This window comes from Salmo trutta, chromosome 2, assembly GCF_901001165.1.
Source record: "Salmo trutta chromosome 2, fSalTru1.1, whole genome shotgun sequence".
Classification (NCBI taxonomy): domain Eukaryota; kingdom Metazoa; phylum Chordata; class Actinopteri; order Salmoniformes; family Salmonidae; genus Salmo; species Salmo trutta.
The window spans coordinates 20,817,901-20,835,961 of NC_042958.1; the positions used below are offsets into that span (position 1 = coordinate 20,817,901).

General features: G+C 50.7%; 1 protein-coding gene across 1 annotated transcript in view; it reads left to right on the plus strand.

Moving 5' to 3' along the window:
- Positions 1–9,086: 9,086 nt before the first annotated feature.
- Positions 9,087–18,061, plus strand: part of col11a1a (collagen, type XI, alpha 1a) — a gene marked incomplete in the record, with an annotated part of 81,221 nt that continues 72,246 nt past the window's right edge. The window contains 2 exon segments of the mRNA XM_029698069.1: positions 9,087–9,476; positions 16,972–17,136. Coding sequence (XP_029553929.1) covers positions 9,362–9,476; positions 16,972–17,136 — 280 coding nt within the window.

An 18,061-nucleotide genomic window follows, 5' to 3' on the forward strand; every position in this document is an offset into this window, starting at 1 on the left:
CAAGCATGTTGACAGATGTGATCTGGTCTGGGTCCATGTCTTACTGTTTTGAGGCCAGCCAAGAGACAGAGCGTTGTAGTGGGTATACACACACCCTGCTTCCGACTGGCCAGACATGTTAATAGGCACCTGTCCATGATAGAGTGTGCCTGGTTGCATCAGATCGTATGGAGCCAATAGAGAACAGACAATATTGACCAGACAAGACCTAAAAAGTAGCATTCTGTCAGAGTAAGTTTCCCTTGCTCATCCTGAGACTGTGGCTATGCGTTTGGGAGGAGTGGGGCTGGAGGTAGGAGGTAGGGGCATATGGAATGGGGCTGGAGTGAGGCTGGGAGGATAAGTTGGGCTGGAGTGAGGCTGGGGGTATAAGTTGGGCTGGAGTGAAGCTGGGGGTATAAGTTGGGCTGGAGTGAGGCCGGGGGTAGGGGGTATAAGTTGGGCTGGAGTAAGGCTGGGGGTATAAGTTGGGCTGGAGTGAGACCGGGGGTAGGGGGTATACGTTGGGCTGGAGTGAGGCTGGGGGTATAAGTTGGGCTGGAGTGAGGCTGGGGGTATAAGTTGGGCTGGAGTGAGGCCGGGGATAGGGGGTATAAGTTGGGCTGGAGTGAGGCCGGGGGTATAAGTTGGGCTGGAGTGAGGCGGGGGGTATAAGTTGGGCTGGAGTGAGGCCGGGGGTATAAGTTGGGCTGGAGTGAGACCGGGGGTATAAGTTGGGCTGGAGTGAGGCCGGGGGTATAAGTTGGGCTGGAGTGAGGCTGGGGGTATAAGTTGGGCTGGAGTGAGACCGGGGGTATAAGTTGGCCTGGAGTGAGGCCGGGGGTAGGGGGTATACGTTGGGCTGGAGTGAGGCCGGGGGTATAAGTTGGGCTGGAGTGAGGCCGGGGGTAGGGGGTATAAGTTGGGCTGGAGTGAGGCTGGGGGTATAAGTTGGGCTGGAGTGAGGCCGGGGGTAGGGGGTATATGTTGGGCTGGAGGGAGGCTGGGGGTATAAGTTGTGCTGGAGTGAGGCCGGGGGTAGGGGGTATAAGTTGGGCTGGAGTGAAGCTGGGGGTATAAGTTGGGCTGGAGTGAGGCCGGGGGTAGGGGGTATAAGTTGGGCTGGAGTGAGGCTGGGGGTATAAGTTGGGCTGGAGTGAGGCCAGGGGTAGGGGTATAAGTTGGGCTGGAGTGAAGCCGGGGGTATAAGTTGGGCTGGAGTGAGGCTGGGGGTATAAGTTGGGCTGGAGTGAGGCCGGGGGTATAAGTTGGGCTGGAGTGAGGCTGGGGGTATAAGTTGGGCTGGAGTGAGGCTGGGGGTATAAGTTGGGCTGGAGTGAGTCCGGGGGTATAAGTTGGCCTGGAGTGAGACCGGGGGTAGGGGGTATAAGTTGGGCTGGAGTGAGGCCGGGGGTATAAGTTGGGCTGGAGTGAGACCGGGGGTATTGGTTGGGCTGGAGTGAGGCCGGGGTAGGGGGTATAAGTTGGGCTGGAGTGAGGCTGGGGGTATAAGTTGGGCTGGAGTGAGGCCGGGGGTATAAGTTGGGCTGGAGTGAGACCGGGGGTATAAGTTGGGCTGGAGTGAGGCCGGGGGTAGGGGGTATAAGTTGGGCTGGAGTGAGGCTGGGGGTATAAGTTGGGCTGGAGTGAGGCCGGGGGTAGGGGGTATAAGTTGGGCTGGAGTGAGGCTGGGGGTATAAGTTGGGCTGGAGTGAGGCCGGGGGTAGGGGGTATAAGTTGGGCTGGAGTGAGGCTGGGGGTATAAGTTGTGCTGGAGTGAGGCCAGGGGTAGGGGGTATAAGTTGGGCTGGAGTGAGTCTGGGGGTATAAGTTGGGCTGGAGTGAGGCTGGGGGTATAAGTTGAGCTGGAGTGAGGCTGGGGGTAGGGGGTATAAGTTGGGCTGGAGTGAGGCTGGGGGTAGGGGGTATAAGTTGGGCTGGAGTGAGGCTGGGGGTATAAGTTGAGCTGGAGTGAGGCTGGGGGTAGGAGGTATAAGTTGGGCTGGAGTGAGGCTGGGGGTAGGGGGTATAAGTTGGGCTGGAGTGAGGCTGGGGGTATAAGTTGGGCTGGAGTGAGGCCGGGGGTAGGGGGTATACGTTGGGCTGGAGTGAGGCTGGGGGTATAAGTTGGGCTGGAGTGAGGCTGGGGGTAGGGGTATAAGTTGGTCTGGAGTGAGGCTGGGGGTATAAGTTGGGCTGGAGTGAGGCCGGGGGTAGGGGGTATAAGTTGGGCTGGAGTGAGACTGGGGGTATAAGTTGGGCTGGAGTGAGGCCGGGGGTAGGGGGTATACGTTGGGCTGGAGTGAGGCTGGGGGTATAAGTTGGGCTGGAGTGAGGCCGGGGGTATAAGTTGGGCTGGAGTGAGACTGGGGGTATAAGTTGGGCTGGAGTGAGACCGGGGGTATAAGTTGGCCTGGAGTGAGGCCGGGGGTAGGGGGTATACGTTGGGCTGGAGTGAGGCCGGGGGTATAAGTTGGGCTGGAGTGAGGCCGGGGGTAGGGGGTATAAGTTGGGCTGGAGTGAGACTGGGGTTATAAGTTGGGCTGGAGTGAGGCCGGGGGTAGGGTGTATACGTTGGGCTGGAGGGAGGCTGGGGGTATAAGTTGTGCTGGAGTGAGGCCGGGGGTAGGGGGTATAAGTTGGGCTGGAGTGAAGCTGGGGGTATAAGTTGGGCTGGAGTGAGGCCAGGGGTAGGGGGTATAAGTTGGGCTGGAGTGAGGCTGGGGGTATAAGTTGGCCTGGAGTGAGGCCGGGTGTAGGGGGTGTAAGTTGGGCTGGAGTGAGGCCGGGGGTATAAGTTGGGCTGGAGTGAGGCTGGGGGTATAAGTTGGGCTGGAGTGAGGCTGGGGGTATAAGTTGGGCTGGAGTGAGTCCGGGGGTATAAGTTGGCCTGGAGTGAGAACGGGGGTAGGGGGTATAAGTTGGGCTGGAGTGAGGCCGGGGGTATAAGTTGGGCTGGAGTGTGACCGGGGGTATTGGTTGGGCTGGAGTGAGGCCGGGGTAGGGGGTATAAGTTGGGCTGGAGTGAGGCTGGGGGTATAAGTTGGGCTGGAGTGAGGCCGGGGGTATAAGTTGGGCTGGAGTGAGGCCGGGGGTATAAGTTGGGATGGAGTGAGGCCGGAGTTAGGGGGTATAAGTTGGGCTGGAGTGAGGCTGGGGGTATAAGTTGGGCTGGAGTGAGGCCGGGGGTAGGGGGTATAAGTTGGGCTGGAGTGAGGCTGGGGGTATAAGTTGGGCTGGAGTGAGGCCGGGGGTAGGGGGTATACGTTGGGCTGGAGTGAGGCTGGGGGTATAAGTTGTGCTGGAGTGAGGCGGGGGGTATAAGTTGGGCTGGAGTGAGGCCGGGGGTATAAGTTGGGCTGGAGTGAGACCGGGGGTATAAGTTGGGCTGGAGTGAGGCCGGGGGTATAAGTTGGGCTGGAGTGAGGCTGGGGGTATAAGTTGGGCTGGAGTGAGTCCGGGGGTATAAGTTGGCCTGGAGTGAGGCCGGGGGTAGGGGGTATACGTTGGGCTGGAGTGAGGCCGGGGGTATAAGTTGGGCTGGAGTGAGGCCGGGGGTAGGGGGTATAAGTTGGGCTGGAGTGAGGCTGGGGTATAAGTTGGGCTGGAGTGAGGCCGGGGGTAGGGGGTATATGTTGGGCTGGAGGGAGCCTGGGGGTATAAGTTGTGCTGGAGTGAGGCCGGGGGTAGGGGGTATAAGTTGGGCTGGAGTGAAGCTGGGGGTATAAGTTGGGCTGGAGTGAGGCCGGGGGTAGGGGGTATAAGTTGGGCTGGAGTGAGGCCGGGGGTATAAGTTGGGCTGGAGTGAGCCTGGGGGTATAAGTTGGGCTGGAGTGAGGCTGGGGGTATAAGTTGGGCTGGAGTGAGTCCGGGGGTATAAGTTGGCCTGGAGTGAGACCGGGGGTAGGGGGTATAAGTTGGGCTGGAGTGAGGCCGGGGGTATAAGTTGGGCTGGAGTGAGACCGGGGGTATTGGTTGGGCTGGAGTGAGGCCGGGGTAGGGGATATAAGTTGGGCTGGAGTGAGGCTGGGGGTATAAGTTGGGCTGGAGTGAGGCCGGGGGTATAAGTTGGGCTGGAGTGAGGCCGGGGGTATAAGTTGGGCTGGAGTGAGGCTGGGGGTATAAGTTGGGCTGGAGTGAGACCGGGGGTATAAGTTGGCCTGGAGTGAGGCCGGGGGTAGGGGGTATACGTTGGGCTGGAGTGAGGCCGGGGGTATAAGTTGGGCTGGAGTGAGGCCGGGGGTAGGGGGTATAAGTTGGGCTGGAGTGAGGCTGGGGGTATAAGTTGGGCTGGAGTGAGGCCGGGGGTAGGGGGTATACGTTGGGCTGGAGGGAGGCTGGGGGTATAAGTTGTGCTGGAGTGAGGCCGGGGGTAGGGGGTATAAGTTGGGCTGGAGTGAAGCTGGGGGTATAAGTTGGGCTGGAGTGAGGCCGGGGATAGGGGGTATAAGTTGGGCTGGAGTGAGGCTGGGGGTATAAGTTGGGCTGGAGTGAGACCGGGGGTAGGGGGTATAAGTTGGGCTGGAGTGAGGCCGGGGGTATAAGTTGGGCTGGAGTGAGGCTGGGGGTATAAGTTGGGCTGGAGTGAGGCTGGGGGTATAAGTTGGGCTGGAGTGAGGCCGGGGGTATAAGTTGGGCTGGAGTGAGGCCGGGGGTATAAGTTGGGCTGGAGTGAGGCTGGGGGTATAAGTTGGGCTGGAGTGAGACCGGGGGTATAAGTTGGCCTGGAGTGAGGCCGGGGGTAGGGGGTATACGTTGGGCTGGAGTGAGGCCGGGGGTATAAGTTGGGCTGGAGTGAGGCCGGGGGTAGGGGGTATAAGTTGGGCTGGAGTGAGGCTGGGGGTATAAGTTGGGCTGGAGTGAGGCCGGGGGTAGGGGGTATACGTTGGGCTGGAGGGAGGCTGGGGGTATAAGTTGTGCTGGAGTGAGGCCGGGGGTAGGGGGTATAAGTTGGGCTGGAGTGAAGCTGGGGGTATAAGTTGGGCTGGAGTGAGGCCGGGGATAGGGGGTATAAGTTGGGCTGGAGTGAGGCTGGGGGTATAAGTTGGGCTGGAGTGAGACCGGGGGTAGGGGGTATAAGTTGGGCTGGAGTGAGGCCGGGGGTATAAGTTGGGCTGGAGTGAGGCTGGGGGTATAAGTTGGGCTGGAGTGAGGCTGGGGGTATAAGTTGGGCTGGAGTGAGTCCGGGGGTATAAGTTGGCCTGGAGTGAGACCGGGGGTAGGGGGTATAAGTTGGGCTGGAGTGAGGCCGGGGGTATAATTTGGGCTGGAGTGAGACCGGGGGTATTGGTTGGGCTGGAGTGAGGCCGGGGTAGGGGGTATAAGTTGGGCTGGAGTGAGGCTGGGGGTATAAGTTGGGCTGGAGTGAGGCCGGGGGTATAAGTTGGGCTGGAGTGAGGCCGGGGGGTATAAGTTGGGCTGGAGTGAGGCCGGGGGTAGGGGGTATAAGTTGGGCTGGAGTGAGGCTGGGGGTATAAGTTGGGCTGGAGTGAGGCCGGGGGTAGGGGGTATAAGTTGGGCTGGAGTGAGGCTGGGGGTATAAGTTGGGCTGGAGTGAGGCCGGGGGTAGGGGGTATACGTTGGGCTGGAGTGAGGCTGGGGGTATAAGTTGTGCTGGAGTGAGGCCAAGGGTAGGGGGTATAAGTTGGGCTGGAGTGAGGCTGGGGGTATAAGTTGGGCTGGAGTGAGGCTGGGGGTATAAGTTGAGCTGGAGTGAGGCTGGGGGTAGGGGGTATAAGTTGGGCTGGAGTGAGGCTGGGGGTAGGGGGTATAAGTTGGGCTGGAGTGAGGCTGGGGGTATAAGTTGAGCTGGAGTGAGGCTGGGGGTAGGAGGTATAAGTTGGGCTGGAGTGAGGCTGGGGGTAGGGGGTATAAGTTGGGCTGGAGTGAGGCTGGGGGTATAAGTTGGGCTGGAGTGAGGCCGGGGGTAGGGGGTATACGTTGGGCTGGAGTGAGGCTGGGGGTATAAGTTGGGCTGGAGTGAGGCTGGGGGTAGGGGTATAAGTTGGTCTGGAGTGAGGCTGGGGGTATAAGTTGGGCTGGAGTGAGGCCGGGGGTAGGGGGTATAAGTTGGGCTGGAGTGAGACTGGGGGTATAAGTTGGGCTGGAGTGAGGCCGGGGGTAGGGGGTATACGTTGGGCTGGAGTGAGGCTGGGGGTATAAGTTGGGCTGGAGTGAGGCCGGGGGTATAAGTTGGGCTGGCGTGAGACTGGGGGTATAAGTTGGGCTGGAGTGAGACCGGGGGTATAAGTTGGCCTGGAGTGAGGCCGGGGGTAGGGGGTATACGTTGGGCTGGAGTGAGGCCGGGGGTATAAGTTGGGCTGGAGTGAGGCCGGGGGTAGGGGGTATAAGTTGGGCTGGAGTGAGCCTGGGGGTATAAGTTGGGCTGGAGTGAGGCCGGGGGTAGGGTGTATACGTTGGGCTGGAGGGAGGCTGGGGGTATAAGTTGTGCTGGAGTGAGGCCGGGGGTAGGGGGTATAAGTTGGGCTGGAGTGAAGCTGGGGGTATAAGTTGGGCTGGAGTGAGGCCAGGGGTAGGGGGTATAAGTTGGGCTGGAGTGAGGCTGGGGGTATAAGTTGGGCTGGAGTGAGGCCGGGGGTAGGGGGTATAAGTTGGGCTGGAGTGAGGCCGGGGGTATAAGTTGGGCTGGAGTGAGGCTGGGGGTATAAGTTGGGCTGGAGTGAGGCTGGGGGTATAAGTTGGGCTGGAGTGAGTCCGGGGGTATAAGTTGGCCTGGAGTGAGAACGGGGGTAGGGGGTATAAGTTGGGCTGGAGTGAGGCCGGGGGTATAAGTTGGGCTGGAGTGTGACCGGGGGGTATTGGTTGGGCTGGAGTGAGGCCGGGGTAGGGGGTATAAGTTGGGCTGGAGTGAGGCTGGGGGTATAAGTTGGGCTGGAGTGAGGCCGGGGGTATAAGTTGGGCTGGAGTGAGGCCGGGGGTATAAGTTGGGATGGAGTGAGGCCGGGGTTAGGGGGTATAAGTTGGGCTGGAGTGAGGCTGGGGGTATAAGTTGGGCTGGAGTGAGGCCGGGGGTAGGGGGTATAAGTTGGGCTGGAGTGAGGCTGGGGGTATAAGTTGGGCTGGAGTGAGGCCGGGGGTAGGGGGTATACGTTGGGCTGGAGTGAGGCTGGGGGTATAAGTTGTGCTGGAGTGAGGCCGGGGGTAGGGGGTATAAGTTGGGCTGGAGTGAGGCTGGGGGTATAAGTTGGGCTGGAGTGAGTCTGGGGGTATAAGTTGAGCTGGAGTGAGGCTGGGGGTAGGGGGTATAAGTTGGGCTGGAGTGAGGCTGGGGGTATAAGTTGAGCTGGAGTGAGGCTGGGGGTAGGGGGTATAAGTTGGGCTGGAGTGAGGCTGGGGGTAGGGGGTATAAGTTGGGCTGGAGTGAGGCTGGGGGGTATAAGTTGGGCTGGAGTGAGGCCGGGGGTAGGGGGTATACGTTGGGCTGGAGTGAGGCTGGGGGTATAAGTTGGGCTGGAGTGAGGCTGGGGGTAGGGGGTATAAGTTGGGCTGGAGTGAGTCTGGGGGTATAAGTTGGGCTGGAGTGAGGCTGGGGGTATAAGTTGGGCTGGAGTGAGGCCGGGGGTAGGGGGTATAAGTTGGGCTGGAGTGAGGCTCGGGGTAGGGGGTATAAGTTGGGCTGGAGTGAGGCTGGGGGTAGGGGGTATAAGTTGTGCTGGAGTGAGGCTGGGGTATAAGTTGGGCTGGAGTGAGGCCGGGGGTAGGGGGTATAAGTTGGGCTGGAGTGAGGCTGGGGGTAGGGGGTATAAGTTGGGCTGGAGTGAGGCTGGGGGTAGGGGGTATAAGTTGGGCTGGAGTGAGGCTGGGGGTAGGGGGTATGTAACCTGCCTGTGTCCTTCCTGTGAGGTCATGTGAGCAGCCGGCCAACTGGATCAGATGAAAGGTCTCAGTGGGGGGTGTCAGGTGAGAGGCAGCACTATCTGACAGCTCTCTCTCTCTTTCTCCCTCTCTGTCTCTCTCTCTCTTTCTTTCATTCACTCACTCGCTCTCTCTCTCTTTCTCTCTCTCACTCACTAGCTCTCTCCCCGCTCTCTCTCCCTGTCTCTCTCCCTCTCTCTCTCCCTTGCTCTCTCGATGTCTCTGTCTCTCTCCCTCTCTCTCTCCCTCTCTCTCTCCCTTGCTCTCTCGATGTTTCTGTCTCTCTCCCTCTCTCTCTCCCTCTCCCTCTCTCTGTCTCTCTCCCTTGCTCTCTCGATGTCTCTGTCTCTCTCTCTCTCTCCCTCTCTCTCTCTCTCTCTCTCTTTGTCTCTCTCCCTTGCTCTCTCGATGTCTCTGTCTCTCTCCCTCTCTCTCTCCCTTGCTCTCTCGATGTCTCTGTCTCTCTCCCTTGCTCTCTCTCTGTCTCTCTCTCTCTCTCCCTCTGTCAGCTACAGTATAATTGACCAGCCCAGTAGGATTTCTGGAACTCTCCTGAAAAGAGAAAAGTCTGATATTTCTGGAGAATATGATTCGGTCTGTCAGGGTTTTACATGGAGAACAAGAGTGAAAATGAATCAATGACATGCATTGCTCATGCATGATGTGATGCTTAAATCTACAGAAAAGATCTAATAATATAATAAAGTGAGGTGGTAACCGGTGGGTTGCTTGTATCAAATCCTGTGGCAGCCCCCCACACCTCTCCAAAAAAAACGGTATATGTAAGTGTATATACATGTGTCTTTCTGAGGGGTTGGGTTAATAAAGTGATCTCAATCTTAAAATATGACTTTGTTTGCTCTAATAAACTAATATTGTCTCCTATGTGAACACAACCAACACTAACTGCAGCAGGTGACCAGAGCAGAACAATATTCTATGTGGGACAGGGCAGACAGTCCACAAGACACAGTCCAACACTGAGAATTGCTCACATGCCTAATTCTCTCTCACCCCAATGGCATTCCGTTAATTCCCGGGACATTTCCAGAAAGTCAAAGCCGTTTTTTATCTTACTTTTTTTTTTTTTTTTTAAATATACGTGGACGAGCGCTCAGGGAAGACTTCGCATCAGTTTTGCAAAACTGATGGGTGGATCCCAATGAGAATTTCTAGCCCGGTGATTTGCTAATCGGGGGCTTTTCCCCTTGTCATTTCGCTGTAAACCGTGGGTTTGGTTTGTGGTGCTTGCCCAGCCCTCCTGTCGGTGTGGCTCCTAGGGTATCGAGTGCTCTCTGGGAGTTTTGATTAAAGCCCAAATACCTTCAGTCAGAAGGCTGGGCACTGGAAAAGAAGTCCGTATAGGGGCCTGGAGTGGCTGAGAGAAGAGGCTAAACACTTACTTATGGCTGCTTAGTGTAATTATCCATCACATTTGGGGTTGTGGAAGGGAAGTCATTTAAAATCAGTTGAAGTCAAGTTTTGTTCACTTTTGTGGGCGCCGACCATGGAGATGCAAAGGTGGTCCACAAGGTGGAAAACGAAAAGGTGGCTTATGGATTCCACTGTAACCGCATTCATCACTTTAACCCTGGTTCTGCAGGCTACACATGTCAGAGCAGGTAAGAATACTTTTTAGGATCCAAAAAAGTGTGTGTAAAAGTACTAGAGAGTAGGGGCTGTCATTCAACCGCGGCAGAAAACGTGGGTCTGGTCGGAAAACATGATGAAGAGACCAGGGAAGACAAACGGGTCGGGTTTTGCCAACTGTATTTCCAATGAGCAACGCAACTAGATGTGAGAGGAAAGGTAGGAAAGAGATTGACCCTATATGATTCAGTCAAGCGGTCTGTGGATGTATAGCTACCAATTAACTCAAGGCAAGTTACAATTGCACCAAAGTGCCCCTCCTCACAAAGTAAAGCGAATCACATATTTTATTGAACATTTAAGTTCAAAGATATAGACCCAAATATACGTTGCATACTATTTACATTGGTTCCAAATAGATGTAAGTATCACTATGTCAAGTGTTTCAAAGGGTTATGACGATTTGTGTTTATTTTACATTTATTGAAATGCATTGTAACTAATATACCCTCTACTTTTATGCGTGATTAAATATCCTTTTATAACCACCATAAAGTTGAAACAGTTACCTCAATGATGCACAATGTTCATTTGGTGCGCGTGCTTTTCTTTTCTGGTACTTCGCTTAGTTTCGTTGTGAAGGAGCCGTTAAAGAATTTGTCTAGCACCCCATTTAGAGACAGCTTTAGAGATTTATGCTGAAAAAAACTCGTTAGAATTAGTGGTCCGTTAGGTGTGTGTGGAATTCCGCACGGTTTGAGATTGCAGCCTCACAGTTTGTTAAATAATTATGCAGCCAGAGGAGAGGTGTCTGTCAATTGTATTCATGACTCCGGGGCACGGGAAATGTCCGGAACTGAGTCCGGAGTAGGCTATCCGAATCTCTCTAAAGGACCCGGTATCATCTAATATAGTCCTTATTAGTTATTGTCACTGGTCACATTGCTGTTTTATAATTCGTTAAAACAGTAATGGTCCATTTAGATCCTTTATACTGCGCACATTATAGCCTAGGTATTGAATTCTATTTCATCTGGGCCCATTTTTTTCAACAATTATCTATGTGGATTTCGCCTATCATATAGGATTAAATGTGTAGAAAGAATGAATAGAATGGATGAATCATTGACTTGAATGGGGACTCCCATTCTATTCATTATATTTCTATGCATTTAATCCTACCTGATAGGCGAAATCCAGATTCATAACTTTTGAAAACTGGGCCCTGATTTCCATACATTTCACCAGACGCAGGAGCAATCAGGGTTAAGTGCCTTGCTCAAGAGCACATCAACAGATTTTTCACCTAGTTGGCTTGGGGATTCAAACCAGCAACCTTTGGTTACTGGCCCAACTGCTACGCTACCTGCCTCTCTTGTCCCCCTGTAGCCTAGACAATGCATCTATTTCTGAAAGTGTGGTCATTGCAAGCTGGAATCCATTTTTAACAATGAAATGATATTGAATATTGGCATGAATTGATCAGTGACATTGGGGAGTTGTGCAGTGTGTCAGACCCTTCAGACTTATCCACTGGGGAGGGTGTGTCATAGCTTCATTTTCATTAGTAATAAGGGGATTGTTCATTATTTAACTAGACTTTATTTATTCGCATTTTTACCTGGCACTGCAAATTTCCTGGCATTATTTTGGGTCATGGTGTATGGCAGCCCAGGAGCGGACTGGCCAACTGGTATTTCAAATACCAGATGGGCTGGTCCATTTTTAGCCTAGTGGGCCGGCCTGTCTAACTTCAAATTTTTGCGCAGAATTATCATTATCTGGCTAATAATGGGAGCCTTGAGGAAAAAAATGGGCTGTTGTGTAAGAAATGCCTGAGCCGATTTTTGGTCCCAGTCTGCCCCTGTCCTGTCTGTGCCCGTGGACTTTCTGATAGATTCTGAGTGGTCAAGCAGCACATCACTGACTTGCCAAAAGGAGCACCCTTTCTCCACACTGCCCTAGTCCGCACTGAAGACCAGCGAGAGGCTGGAGGGGCTTGTGCAACTCTGTGCCCAACTTTTCCCCCTGAATTTTGCACTTGCATGTTTGGTTTGGGGAGACAAGGCCATGTTGTCTGAGCTCGGAACGGTGCACACTCCCTCCATGGTGGGAATGTTTCCAGTCTAAGTGCTGTGCAGTTATTTGATGATGGTTCTCGTTGCACTTCCCTATTATTTTAGAGGCTTCAAAGGGCCGGCCAATAGTATATAGGCCAGCAGCATACAGTCCAGTCTTACTCCCATAATGGGGGGGGGGGGTGAGTGAGTCACTGACTCTAGGTCTTCAACATCATAGGCCTCTTTATAGTTAAACTACTTCTCTAGCATACATGCATCTTTCTTTTACTTAGGCTACACACTTTATTATAGCGTTATGCTCTTGTAGATATTTCATTAAGAGGGATTCATCAGACTGAATCTAAACCATTGATGACATTGGTCTTTTTCATTCTTATGGCTCTTCTTACTTGCATTCTGATGATTGTACTTCTAGGAACAGTCGATGTATTATATTTGTTCATGTATATGTGTCGCCCCCATTCAGTCTTTCAATATTTGCTAATGGTCGTCCAGAGCAGAACAAGGCCTACACAGAACTCGTCATTGTTGAAAAACATATAAGCCACTATTTACTATTCACTTCCATCAATTTTTCTGTCCTATAGCCTACTGTATATACAGTATGTGTTTTATGTCTTTGTGAGTTTCAGATGGTGTTTATGGAGCATTAGGCTGTTTCCAAAGGGTGCCTTCTCTGAGCTAGCAGTGTACAGACACGTTTTCACAGCCCCTGGGGCATGGGCTCCTCTCTGGTGCATTCCTGCAGACAAACAGAACCCTCAAAACCCACTCTACTCTACTCTACCCTGATCTCTGCCCTCGGAAACACATCGCTCTCTTTCAATTCAATTCAAAGGGCTTTATTCTCTCTCTCTCTCGCTCTCTCTCTCTCTGAAGGGTAAGGAAACATGGACAATCAGGTCTAAAGTGAAGGGGACTTTTGTTCTATTTGTTGTAGGTATTTTCAAGCCCACTGTCTCATCTATGACTAGATTGATTTACATTGGCCTGTGGGGGATATTGATGGGGATTATTTATGTCGGTCATCATGACCACTCCCCCTTTACCTCATGATGGTGATTCTGATTTGACATGATTACATGTTGTTTGGACTGTATAAGCCATGCCTTGTAATTAGGCAATATATTTAGACTTTTTACTTTTTGGGGTATTTTTGAAGTAGAAGTCCGCAAGGTGATATTCAGCTTTGATATTTTATGCAGTGGAATTAAAAGAGTTAAAGAGAGCAGAACAAACACACACTTTGAAACGTGGATCGTTTTCAGTGAATTTTCCTTGGTATGACACACCAGCATAAAGCAGTGTTGTTTGAGCCTGGAGCGTGGAAGTCCAATAGTGGAGAGAGTAGGGGTAGAGTGAGAGAGTAGGGGTAGAGTGACAGAGGGAGCGAGAGCGAGAGAGTAGGGGTAGAGTGAGGGAGGGAGAGCGAGAGAGGAGAGGGAGAGCGAGAGAGTAGGGGTAGAGGGAGAAAGGGAGGGAGAGTGAGAGAGGAGAGGGAGAGCGAGAGAGTAGGGGTAGAGGGAGAGAGGGAGGGAGAGCGAGAGAGGAGAGGGAGAGCGAGAGAGTAGGGGTAGAGTGAGAGGGGTAGAGGGAGAGCAAGAGAGTAGGGGTAGAGTGAGAGGGGTAGAGGGAGAGCAAGAGAGTAGGGGTAGAGGGGTAGAGGGAGAGAATAGGGGTAGAGGGAGAGGGGTAGAGGGAGAGCGAGAGAGTAGGGGTAGAGTGAGAGGGGTAGAGGGAGAGGGGTAGAGGTAGAGGGAGAGTGAGAGGGGTAGAGAAAGAGGGGTAGAGGTAGAGGGAGAGTGAGAGGGGTAGAGGGAGAGATATTCTGTCTGAATACATTATTTGAGTCTCAGGGAGCAGCAGGTGAAAAGGTATTCTCTTTTTACCAGCCAATTTCACCTCCCAGGGCCAAAACCAACAAAGTTTGGATCATAATATATCCTTCTTACATGCTCCTCATATCTGACTGATGGTCTGGCATGTTTTGTGATGAGAAAAGAGCCGAAGAGCATTTTTTGGCCTCTGTTCCCAGAACTATGTTTTAGTCTTTGTAGAACTGCCAGAAACACGCTGTTTGTCTTGTCTATACATCTGCATGAATATCCATATGTTTTAACTTGACAAGTAAGTGAGGTAACATAAAAACCTGCAACATATGTATATTTTATGCTAATGTTGCCTAGCTCTTCTTACCCCCAACCTCATCAATCAGCACACCGTAGGTCTCACAGGAGGTTAGTGGCACCTTAATTGGGGAGGACGGGTCGTGGTAATGGCTGGAGCGGAATAGGTGCAATAGTATCAAATCCATTCCATTCCATTTGCTCCGTTCCAGACATTATTATGAGCCGTCCTCTCCTCAGCAGCCTCCACTGGTAGATCTTCTTGAACAGCCAATAACTGAGCAACAGTGGAGGCCCCTGTATGTGGATACTATGAGTTGGCCCTTTTCCCCTTCGGATTATGTAGGGCCCCTTTCCTTCCCGTACCACCTAGGGATTTGGACTGGGAGATATGTGTCCTTATTTGCACAGCGGCCATGAGCAAACTCACACCAGCTCATCAGATGGGTGGTTTTAGAGACTTCACACACTCATTTGGTGTTTTAATGGATTTGGGTGTATTGACGTTTTTTTGGCACCTGGGTGAGGGGGTCACCCACTGGCCAAATTACCACCCATCTGGAATATATGAGGCCTTGAGACAGTTAGAGCTGATTGAGAGAGAGAGAGAGGTGCTCTCTTGGAATAAAACTCACTCACAAAGAGCTCTTCAGTTCAGTTAGAAAAGCCCTGTAGCTGCCTGGGTACCTTTCACAGTATACAAAATAACCAAGTGGTCTTGGAGATGATATCCCTATCACCCTCTCTCTCAGAGTAACGTTATATTCTTCTGAGATTCTTTTCAACTTCGTCTATAGTTTTTTTGTTCCATTTTGAGTCAATTTTGAGTAGCTAAGTCTGTCTCTGTCTTTCCCCCTGGGTGAGTGATTCATTCAGTCATATATAGGGGCTATAGCCTTGGTGTGATGGAGGGGGAGTTGGGGTATGGTTGGTTCAATGGGCAGGCAGACTGGTCAACACAAAGAAGGTTTCCTTTGGGACACAGAATAATAGATGTGACAGACCTTTGCTTTTGAGAGATTTAAGGGGGTCATGAGTGTGTTCTCAGCCTGGGGAATGTGCTGCTGGTGTATGTGTGTGTGTGTGTGTGTGTGTGTGTGTGTGTGTGTGTGTGTGTGTGTGTGTGTGTGTGTGTGGTACTCTGCCTCTGCAGACTCTCTCAGACATTGTTTATTTTTCTTGTCTTTTTCAACCCAGCCCTCAGCATAGATGAAGGAGAGTGGTTGCTGTTTCATTTAATGCTAGACTTTTTGGGAGAAGTCGTTGTTTGGTGATGTATGAAAATAGCTTTTTCCTGAGTCTATTCTGAGACACATGTTTTAATCACGGTAGCTGTCTGTCCTACATGAGTCAAGAGACCCAGATATGAACTTCCTATGGGCGGGTGCACTAATCATTTAGCATGGGAATGGGAAAGATACAGGTATGACCTATGACCTATGGGAGCTTCTCCCTGACACCTGTCAGTCGTTCATTAAGCACTGATAATAAAGGTTAAATATACTTAATACATTGATTTCAGTTCAAGCTTTAAAGCCTGGAGAAAGTTGCATGACGGAAACTTTTCTGAATCATTTTTTGTTGTTGAATACAATAAATCTCTGGCCTCTCCTTTTCTTTAATCAGTGACACTCTCACACCCCGACTAAAAACAAACTGATTAGATTGTCACTAATGGTGATGTTGATGACCCAACGAGATAAATGCAGAAACAACATCTCATGCTGTGAAATATAGAACACGATAACAGTCATAGTGAATATATTACAGCAGGTCATGCGTTTAGTTTGAGGTGGGAAACCAACTCATTATGGACTTAGTTAGAACAGCTAGTTTTGGCTCAGTACTCATGTATGTACTGTATATGTCATCTAGTTAGTACGGGAGACATCCTTTTATGCAATGGAAATTGCTTCATGTTGAAACAGGGACAGGATTCTCCACATGCTCCATTGAGCAGTATGAAGCATGTCATTATAGTTTGCTTGTCCCTGGTGGTGCTGGAATGTCTTTCTGAGTGTGTCCCGAGGAAAATATACATTTTTATAAGATCTCCTTGTATAAAGTAGCTAAAGAAACGTATGAATGATCTGATTGGCGCGTGCCAAAGCAAACAGTGGTTTTAGACCAGCCACAGGAGGCCTAGCTGATGTCTTTAGACAGGGCTGGTTCTGCACCGTGTAAAAACAGATTAAGATTCAAGCCCCTTAACAATCCAGTAGTGTATTGCCTGTGTAATGTGTATATTATTCTATAGCACAGTCTGAAACAAGTCTCAGTTTCAATTCCTCACTCATGATTTTGAGTCTAGGCAGATTTTTTGTTCTCTCTTAGCAGTCTACTGTTTTCTATGCTATACCAACACTCAATTTTGAACTCTTGGGAATAACGTGCTACCTCCCAGTCTCCCAGCCCTATCATGGAGCTGATGTTAACACTGAGAAGGTGTTTTGATAAACAGTCTGATCACCACCCCAGCTTTCCCATGGGTCTGTCTCACTGGGGTGTCAGATCAAACACAGGTTCCTTTATGTAAAGAGCATCAGATTGGAGGGTATGGGAAACCCAGAGTGCAGGCTCTGACAGTGACCCTTATCAAAGTATACCTACATCCACAACATTGTGTTATAAGATTGGCCGGCCGTGGGAGCATTGTTTATTATGCTGCTAGTGGTCATTCTGCTTTGGGATGGAGATACTTCCTGTCACATGGTCCCGTACAGTGTTAGCTGGGCCTGCAGATCACACAGATGTGTCACAATGGGCTCTTGTTTTTTTGGGGGGGGTATAACCAGTGTGTAGCCCACTGGACACACACTGGTTGAATCAACGTTTTTTTTTTGCCACATAATGTCAACAAAATTACGTTGAACCAACGTGGAATAAACGTTGAATTGACATCTGTGGCCAGTGGGTGATTTCTTCTATGGTTTATGCCGCATCTGACATATTGTCCAATGCTTCTGTCTATGTTCAATTATTTGATTGATTTCCTCATCAGGTTATCACCAGGATGGGATATTCAGTAGATAGATATGATGTCTTAATTAAAGAGCGAGCTATTCGGTAGCACTTTATCTGATGAGTCACCTTACACATGGTTCGTTGGATTGAAATGTGCTTTCTATTAAAGGCTATAAGACCAGGTTCATGAATGAAACAGTAGTTTGGTATGACGTGACACATGCGTTTTATGTAAATGCGATAGATTATGACATTCTAACTGTTGAAACGGAGTGCTGTGCCGTCTAGATTCACGTGCCCTCTGAAGTTCTTCTCGTATTATATACCATGTTGTATCTGCTCTCTCTCTCCAACAGCTGAACCGGTGGACGTGCTAAAAGTATTAGAACTTCACAATTCCCCCGAAGGAGTTCGGAAAACATCAGGATTTTGCACAAACCGAAGAGCGTCTAAGCCGGACACAGCCTACAGAGTTGGAAAACAGGCCCAGATCAGTGCCCCCACCAAGCAGTTATTCCCAGGTAAGACGAACCCAATCCCTCTATCCCCCTGTCTCTCTCTGTCCTGCCCCACATCCTGGCTGTGCAGAGCGGAGGGAGTGGTGTTTAAATGTGTCTTTTGTTGGTCCTGCCAAGGCTTTTGACAGGAGATGCCATCCCTGATCTGATTATGCAGCAGTGCTGTATTTCTACCTCAGAGTGTTTGTAATACACCAACCCCAGAGAGAGAGAATCTGGCTGAGAGAACTAGCTCGGCTAACTACAGTACAATGCAGGTTCTTTTGCAGTCTGAAGCACAGTAGAGTTGGTGTACTGTACTTTGCCTGCTTCTGTTTGGTTAATAAGATTTAGAGACCGTTGGTCACATTTCTAAGGCTCGACAGGGCTGGAATGAACAGTTTCAACAGTTGTAACTCACGTAAAGTTGTATGCATTAAGTCAGGTAGTGAAGCTCCTACAAACAGATCAGCAAAAACATAGAATGGATTTACATGACAAGGGAAACACGTGTCAAGCTTAGTGCCTATAGGACAGGGTTGTGTGGAATGAAGAAAATGGACTCAATGGAAGATGTGTAAAAATGATAAAATATTATTATGAGTCTTGATTATACTGCAGAGGGGTTTTAGCTGTTTTATGAGAGACAGTAAGATACTTTTTTATACATCTATGACTCATTCATAGATCTGTTGAGTTAGAGTAACTATGTCCTCTTAAAGTTTTGTAGGATATTGTTATGACGTTTATTCCTCTTTGGCAAAACGTATGAAATCGCTAATGGATCATTTTTGTCTAATAAACTACGAAAAATATGTCAATAAATCTATTTTAATGTGCAGGCATTGGTTGCCTTCCAATTTGGCTTTTCCGAAAGGAAAATGTTATTCTAAAGACCTGGGATTTTTCATATTCATTATCATTGTCCTCTGAAACGTATAGAATTGTC